Raw genomic sequence first — 9,157 nt, forward strand, 5'->3', positions numbered from 1 at the left:
CACAAGAGCCTCAAGTACTTCTTCACTCAGATGGAATTGAACATGAGGCAACGCCAGTGGTTAGAATTGTTTAACGATTATGATTGTGATATTCTATACCATCCCAGAAAGGCCAATAAGTTGGCATATGCTCTGAGTCGGCAGCCGATGGCGTACGTGATGATGGTGCGGGAAATGCCCTTGGAACTGCAAGGACATCTCTACGTTGGATCTCGAGGTAGTTGTTGGAAAATTAGCAAATCTTTCGGCGCAACCCACCATTATGGAAGCCATACAAGGCGGACAACTTTTGGAACCTAGGTATGAGCAGATCAAACACAAGGTGAGGAAGGATATGCTACTGGGATTCCACATATCAGAAAATGGAATGTTAGGATTTAAAGTTAGAATTTGTGTTCCCGATGATGCAGAGATTAAGAAGCAAATCTTCTATAAGGAAAACAATGTCCCTTACGCAATGCACCCCATTGCTACAAAAATGTATTAGGATTTAAGGAAATATTTTTGGTGGCCGAAGATGAAAAAAGAAGTAGCAGAATACGTGGCTAATTGCCTCACTTGCCAACAAACCAGGGTGAAGCACCATCGACCAGCCGGGTTACTGAAACCGCTAAAGATTTCAGAATGGAAGTGGGAGATGATCACAATGGATTTTTTCATGGGACTGCGTAATATTCCTAAGGGTCAAGATACAATATGGGTTATTGTTGATAGATTGACCAAGTCGGCACATTTCTTACCCATTAAGATAACTTATTTAGTGGATAAGTTAGCAGACTTATACATAGCAGAGATTGTATGACTTCATGGAGTATCTAAGTCCATAATTTCAGACCGAGACGGATGCTTCACCTCGAAATTTTGGAAAAGGATGCAACAAGGTTTGGGGACTCAACTTAATGGTTACATTGCTTTCCATCCCCAAACAGACGGCCAAAGTGAGCGAACGATCCAAACCCTATAAGACATGCTGAGAGCCTGTGTACTCGACTTCTAGGGGTCATGGAGCTACCATGAATCTATTAATATGGCGTCTTATGATGCCCTGTATGGGTGAAAATTTCAATCCCCAATTCATTGGAAGGAAGCCGGTGAAAGAAAATTCTTGGGTATAGAGGAAGTGGACAAAGTTATCGAAGATGTCGAGAAGATTCAAGAGAGGCTGCGCAAATATGCGGACCGACACGGAAGACCCTTGGCATTTGAAGATGGAGATAAGGTGCTTCTGAAGGTGGCTCCATTGAAGGGAGCTATGGGTTTTGGTAAGAAAGGAAAATTAAGTCCAAGGTATATCAGACATTTTGAGATAGTAGAGAAAATCAGCGTGGCAGCCTACCGATTAGCTCTCCTACCTGCTTTGGCTCAAGTACATGATGTATTCCATGTATCTATTCTGAGAAAATATGTGGATGACCTGAGCCATGTACTTAGTTATGAACAATTGGAGGTGGATCTGAAATTGTGTTACGAGGAGAAACCAGTAAGGATTCTGAATCGTAAGGATAAGGTGTTGTGTAATAAGACTATACCCTTGGTTAAGTTGCAGTGGTGGAACCATGGGGTAGAAAAATAAATATGGGAACCCGAAGACCGGATGAGAGAGTTATACCCACAGTTGTTCTAAGTTTCGAGGACAAAATTTGTATAAATTGTAAGTATTGTAACACCCAAATTTTTTTGGGCTCTATTTGTTTATGTACCCATATTATGTGAATAATAGTAGGGAGCGTTATTTTATCTATTTTATGTGAGAACCTAGTTCTTGTATGTTAAATGTTATCTCTTATGGAAATTATGAGATTTCCAGCCTTAACAAGACTCTTGATTTTTAATTGAGTCAAAAATCCCTAACCGAGAAATTCTCAGTTTGCATATTTTTAAGAATTTGGTTAATTATGGCAAAAATTATCATTTGGGCATAAAATAAGGAAGATAAAATAAAATAAAATACTTTAATAAAATATGTTTCTCATGAATTGTAAAAATTAGAATGTAGAGACGTTTATTGAGGGATGTCACTTACGTGGTATGAATAGTCTTTAGTAGGAAATTACATAATTTAATTAAAGTATTATTTTAAATTATGACCATGAATTTATTTTATTCATGGTGTCACACTTTACGCTATTTAAAATTTTACCATAAGATTTTATTTCATGAGACTATGCAAAAGTGTGTAGGAAATTTATAGTAGCAAAATGACCTTTTTGGCCTTGTGGAATTTCTAAAGCCTTGTTTTTTAAAAAAAAAAAAAAGTAGAGGGAGGAGGGTAATTTATAGGGTTGGCTAATCATGTGCTCCTAAAAGGTCATGATTGAATTTATTCTTCAAGAAAAAAAAATATAGAAAAAAAATAAATGATAGGACTACTCTTACTGTAATGCCCCAAATTTCCTAATAAGGTTTAGGACCTTGATTAGGAGGCCGGGAGGGCCATAATTGATTTATTATGATATTTAATGATTATATGCATGTTTATGTGAATTATATTATTATATGATGGTAAATGCATGCATATGGGCTCATATTTTAAATGCAAGGGCATTTTGGTAATTTGGCCACTGTGGGCGTAATTGTATATTTTTGCGTGCATGGTTGAGATTAATTATAATTTTACCACATTGTATGTGGATTGGTTCGAGCTTTTCGACATGAGACGATCATGGGATGTAAGTGTTCGGTCTAGTCATAACGGGCTTAAGTTCGGGGCTCGGGGTGAGTCTCGGGGTGATATTAATGATTAGAGCATTACCGGGAATTAAAGGGTAATGGGATGTGATTTATTGGTATTTGAGAATATGGAGATTAGTGGGAATTGGGAAGCATTAATTATGATTAACGGGATAGGCGGGAAGTACCAATTTTACCCTTGAAATGGTTTAGAGGCTTTTGTTGGCTTAAGGGTATTTTGGTCATTTTGGGTTTTGGATATATATAACTTAGGAAAGCTATGGAAAACAGAACCAAAACAGAGCCTATCTTTATCTTCCTCCCTTCCTCTCCCGTACAAGGCCTCTCCTCCAATTCTCTTCCAAATTTTGAGAGCCACCTTGGGGTTTTGAGCTAGATAATCAAGGTGGCAGCTAGGGAACTTGTGTCAGCCATTAAAGGAGGTTCAAGCTTGGGTTTAAGGTGAGCTTTATCCACTAACTTTCTGGTTATACCCTGTTTTAGTGTTAGATTTCAACTTGTGTTTTATGGAGGCTTGTTTGGATTTGAGGAAGTTTTAATTGGGGTTTGTCTTGGGTTTTGCTAAGGGTGTGATATAGAACAAGTTTATGGATTGTATTGGAGGTTTGAGTGGTGTTTAAACTGGGTTTGGTGGATTGGTTCCAAGAGAAATCGTAGGGGAAGAAAAACAGGGGTTTTGGCTTAATTGGGGGTTGCGCCGCGGCATGGCTAGGGAGAGCCGCGGCCCTTGGTGTAAACTGGGTTTGGGCGCCTCTGTCTGAGGGGCGGGCCGCGGCATGGCCAAGGAGGGCCGCGGCCCTTAAGGTCATTTTTTCCAGAATGGGGTTTTTAGCTTGGGGATTCAAGCCTTAGGCCTCAGGGTTGAACCTACTACCCGGTTGAGTAGTATTTGAGGTCCCGGAGGTTAGGTTTTGGTTTGGGAACATTTTATTATTCATTTAATTAATGGTACCCTATATGTTTGGTTATGACTAGGTGACTACTAAAGGACTAAAAGCTGATCGTTCTCCAAGGTCGTTTCTTTTATTAATTCTCGCTCGAACCCAAGGTAAGAAAACTGCACCCCGTGTATATGTGACATGCATGGCTATTATGGATGCATGTTGGTTGGTTATTGAGCATGACATGCATGGTTGTTATGATGCATGTTGGTTGGCTATTGAGTATGACATGCATGGCTATGATTGATGCATGTTGGTTGTTTAAATGTAAACATTGATAGCATAATGAATGCTTGGCAAGTTTTCCCATTTGCATATGATTATTATTGAGGCATGCTGGATGATTAAATGTGATGCATGTGATGCATGAGAAACATGTGATTAGGGCATGCCATGAGTGATGAATATGAGATTGGCCAGAGCTTCAGTCTCTGAGTTTATGCATGATCATGATTATGCTGGCAACTGTTTAGTAAGCATGCTGAATGCCCTATTCTTGGATAACTGGCATATGATACATATTGATAGCATTGCTTACTTGTGCATGGTACTGACTAATTAGTCAGATTTGGCAAAGGGGCTAGTATCAACTGTGAAGCTGTGACTTATGAGTCAGGTTCGGCAGTGATACTGGGCACTGGTCACGATGCACTGACTCTTCAGTCAGAATTGGCAAAGGTGTTAGTATCAGCTGTGAAGCTGTGACTGATGAGTCAAGTTCGGCAGTGATACTGGACACTGGTCACCTAGAATTGGCAAAGGTGTTAGTACCAGCTGTGAAGCTGTGACTCATGAGTCAGGTTCGGCAGTGATACTGGACACTGGTCACATAGCGCTGACTGATTAGTCAGAATGGTTTTAGCGTGGTTCACGCAAGCCAACGGAGATTAGATCTAATCGACCATCAGCATTGAATGACTCAAAGAGCGTTAATGCCAAACCGACCTCGAGGGTCGATGAATGAAATAAGTACTTGGAGACTAGTGGCTTACCTAGCAGCCACTCTCCCTCTTGAATCATATGATGTTCACTCATTGGTTTGAGAGCTTTATGCTCCGTGTGATTATAATGATAATCATTTGATAATGTTTCTATAAAGTGTTATGTTTTCTTGCTGGGCTTCGGCTCACGGGTGTTATGTGGTGCAGGTAAAGGCAAGAGGAAGCTGGACCATCCTTGAGTTGGAGAGCTTAGGTGATGACGTGTACATATGCAGCTGCTCGACCGCCACGGCCGAGGTTTAAAGTGGAACTAGGGTTGAACCCTGTTTTGCCGCTTAGAACGGCCTGTTGTAAATATTTTCTGTAATAAACTCTGAAATTTATATTTTCGGGATCCCAATGTATATGTTAAACGTTCTAGTGAAACGTTATATCCTTACCAAAGTTTTTAATCCCTAAACCGCTAATCATACTTAGTTCACGAATTTGGCCAAATGACTCGATTAGCGAGTTTAGCACTGTTTACATGGCACACCGTAACGGTCCCAGGGGTTGGGGTGTTACACTTACCTACACCTATCTAGTACTTGAGTACTTTTAAAATACCATTTAACAAGTAGAGAAATAGAGAAAAAAATCAGACTCTCTCTTGTACAGTTCTCACTCACTCTCTCTCTCTCTCAAAAAGTTAGGCTTCATTGAAGCTTCTAACCATAGAACTCAAACCTAGTTCAAGGTAAGTCCTTTGAACCTTTTGAAATTACATTTTTAGTAATTACCAAATTAATTAAACCATGTGCATTAATTAAGGTGTGGAATGGTAATAAAATGTTGAAACAGATTTCATATCTGTCGGGATAGAATTCGAACTTAGCACGACAGAAACTGAACACAATAGAAAGACTGTGCAAAAACAATAAAGAACACAACGAATTTTTACAAGGTTCAGAAACCCTTTCGGATAACCTACTCATTGGGGCCACGCCCAGAGAATAAAACCAATTAATAAAGAATCACAAGTACAAAATATTGGCTTAAACAAAACAAGACTCCCTCTTAAGATTTACCCTAACTTTGTTGTACTTCTCTTCACTAATCTGATTTTGATTGAAATGCTCAACCACTTGAACTTCCTTCAATTTTCAGCGAGTGCTTGCATCCTTACGACACAAGGCTTGTCAAAATCCTCTCTCAAAGACTATAAAAGTTGTGTTCAAATTACAACATGTATTCACTCATGAAAGTGGTATAAACTCACCACAAAAACTAAACACTCATTTTACTACAAGATCACGTGAATACTATGATCTTGAATACAAATAAGGAACTCTCACAAATATTACAATTCACTCACAAACTATAAACCAACATGTTCACTTTTTCTCAAAGCCTTAGAAGCCTATTTATAGAGTCCATTTCGTACTCAGAAAGGCTGAGAAAGAATCTCCTATTAAAAGCAAGAATATTTGAAGACATTCTTGATTAATGAAGAATTTCCTTTTTTAGAAGATTCGGATCCGACATATACGAATTTGGCGAGGACAGCTAATACCTATGTCAGAATAAATTTCTCAAGATAGAAATAACAATTAATTACTTCAAGCTTTAGTTTCCTGAAGTTTATTACCTTGAGCAGTATGAAAAATAAAAGACAAATATTCCATAAATGATTTTGAGTAAGTACATAATATTTGCTTTATATAACAAAGATACAACTTCCCTTTATATTCATATTGTGATAAAATCAAGCTAAATAAGGAATAATATGAAAACCTTTCACACTAATTCCAGCCATCAATATTCCGAAAATCACAATAATGGGAAAGTAATAATCCAAAAATCACAATAATGAGAAAGTAAAATTATCTTTTAAATAAAAAGATATATCTATAAAAATATGCCAATTTTAGGATTTACAATCTCCCCCTTTGGCAATTTTATAGACAAGACATATATATATATATTTTAAAAGATCCTGCAAAAAACAAGCGAGTGCTTAAATTTACAGTAATGAAAATAGTCTCGAAATGACCCCCCCTACAAAAAATAACCAAAGCACATGACTAAAGCAATTAACAAAAACAATGAACAACTGGAGGTCAAAGCACATAATCAAAGCACCAAAAAATAGAGTTACTCCTCACCCCCTCATTGTTGAAGAAAATGCCAAAGAACAAAGGAAACAAAACCAAAACAAAGACACATTTAGTGTTCTTTTACATTTATTGAAAGCAAATAAAAATAAATGAAAAGAAACTGTAACCGTCATGGAGCTGGAGTGGTAGATGCATTGACGATTGCCAAAGAAGCCAGGATTTGATGTTGAGTATCCTCCATGGCAGTGCACCACTCGGAGAGACTTGCAATTCTTGTTTGGACAGAAGCGAGAGAAGTCAGGACAGCAGAGGTGTCAGACTTGACATCTCCAGACCCAGAACCAGCCAAATTAATGCTTTTGACCTTTCGAGCTGTGGTAGGAGAATTGTCATCTTTGATCTCTTTGACAGTGTATGTAGGTCCAACCAAAGGAGAAATCAAGGTCTCGTGTGACTTCTTCAAAGGACGTTGAGAGTCCAACAATTTGTAAATGAATTGCGGAAACATCAAATGTTGACCCTTGCATTTGACACCACTCAAGGACATAATCTGCTAAAAAATAGCAGCAGCAAGATTGACAATGACACCAGTCCCAATTTTGAACAAAAGAAAGGCCATATCTTGAGTGATGGTCTAGTTGTGAGTGGTAGGCATCCAATTGAACATTGCAAATTTAAAAAAGTGCACCATAGTAGTGAGTAAGGTCCGAGACACGGAGAGATGCACCTGGTTCCCACACCATAGCTTGGCCAACTAATTCAGAAAAAACTTGATCCTTTGCAAACTCAACAGAATCATTAATCTCAACAGAAACTAGATTGAGGACCTTAGCCATTTTGGTAGGACTAAATGTAGTGTCTCAGAATTTTGCTTAGCTAGGTAGTAGTAGTAGTAGTTAGTAGTAGCTTGTAGTATGTTAGTTTTCTTGGATTTTGGTTCAAGTTGGGACTTAGTTGAAAACTCATAGCAACAATTATGGATTTTATAAGTTTAACCTATAGTTTAGAAATATTAATTATAACATAAGGTTTGATTAATATTGCTGCTCCTAGATATATTATTTATTATAACCTAAGGTTTAGATATAATTTATTAAGAATGTGACACTTGTCATAATCATGTTCATTAAGGATTTAAGTATTATGGATGAATAGTTTAATTAAAAGAAAGATCTAGAAGCTCTAAAACCTTACATCAGCTGTTAGGATAACATTTTGACTCAGTCAAAGCTGTTAATCAATTCAAAATATGATGAAAAAGTGCAAATACGTGTTTGACATATCAACGTATGCCGATATATCGCAGCTATAGGGGCTGATATATTGCCTACGGGAGATACGGAAAATACGTCGACTTTGCACAAATGAACGAACAGGGCTCGGGATATAGGTCTAGGCGATATATCGCCCCTAGGAATGAATTTTTGAAACTTGAGGATTTAATTTTAAAAACAACCTTAACCACTTGGACCTGCCCTTGAACGATTTTGACCGAGTTTTGGGCATCCGCTGAACGAAAATTCAAATCTTTTTCATATTCATTCATTTATTTATTCATTTATTGGATTTGCGTTTGCCCTTTTCCTTGGGTGTCAGCACATCAGGGGATAATGACGACTCGGAGTCATGTTTAGAAAAATCGGACACAGCTTTGGTGGAGACAGATTGTGTAGGGCTGGAAGTCAAGGCAGGTTTGGATTTTACTTGACCTTCGGATGAGGTGAGTGGAACCGCCGAGGCTTGTTTGTGCTGCGCATCAAGGGATCCCCAATCAAGGACCTTCTTCCTTGCTGTGGTTTTGGGTCAATGGCCTATAGGAGGCGAGGCAGCTGGTATTGATGCTAAAACAGGAGGAGAGGCAGGGGGAACCATCTCTGGAACTGTCTCCTTCTGAGACTTCACAGGTTTGGAGGTAGATCCACGACCTCGGGTCTTCATGACTGCTAGGAGAGAAACAAATGAAGACACACAAAGAGAAAAACCCTAAACAATTTGGCTACAAGTAAGCAAGAGAGAAAAACAAGAAAACACTTAGAATTAAACATCCAAAGTGAATCTGAATATATAGAGAATTCGTTGCACAAATGAGGCAAGTTCGAAAATGTGTAACCAAAAATGGGTAACCTAATTTAATGTGATAAATGCCAAAATATCTCCTTTTTAAAAAAATTCTTCCACACCTCAAAATTGGAAAGTTTTGCATGATTTTGAATATAATGAGACAAAACAAATAAATTGCATCAAATATTTTTCAAACTTGATTATTTTCTTTAGTACTCGGTAAAAAAAATTGCCGAAAATAAAAAGATAAATTTCCATACCATATGTGTCCATGCAAATGCCAAGTCCTGTTTAAGAGAAACAAGATAACCATTTTTTTCAAAAATTAGAATAATGAATTATAATTAAAATACTAAGTGATAATGATAACCATCATTCGAAAAAGAATATACCAATCACAAAAAAATATTTTAATTAATTCATTATG

General features: G+C 37.7%; 1 protein-coding gene across 1 annotated transcript; it reads left to right on the top strand.

The window, feature by feature from the left end:
* Positions 1-262: 262 nt before the first annotated feature.
* On the top strand, positions 263-1,573 carry LOC133779845 (uncharacterized). Its single transcript, XM_062219747.1, has 3 exons — positions 263-480; positions 574-796; positions 1,085-1,573. Exons 1-3 carry the CDS (start codon positions 263-265, stop codon positions 1,571-1,573), a joined length of 930 nt encoding a protein of 309 aa, XP_062075731.1.
* Positions 1,574-9,157: the final 7,584 nt, after the last annotated feature.

This window comes from Humulus lupulus, chromosome 5 (genome assembly GCF_963169125.1).
Source record: "Humulus lupulus chromosome 5, drHumLupu1.1, whole genome shotgun sequence".
In the NCBI taxonomy this organism is placed as follows: Eukaryota; Viridiplantae; Streptophyta; class Magnoliopsida; order Rosales; family Cannabaceae; genus Humulus; species Humulus lupulus.

Bases quoted from the DNA above. Each gene is read 5' to 3' on its own strand.
- LOC133779845 (XM_062219747.1), top strand. From the start codon at position 263: ATGGAAGCCATACAAGGCGGACAACTTTTGGAACCTAGGTATGAGCAG. The intron at 481-573 runs GTATTAGGATTT...CCAACAAACCAG, and splicing joins CACCCCATTGCTACAAAAAT to GGTGAAGCACCATCGACCAG. The intron at 797-1,084 runs GTATGACTTCAT...ATTCATTGGAAG, and splicing joins ACTTATACATAGCAGAGATT to GAAGCCGGTGAAAGAAAATT.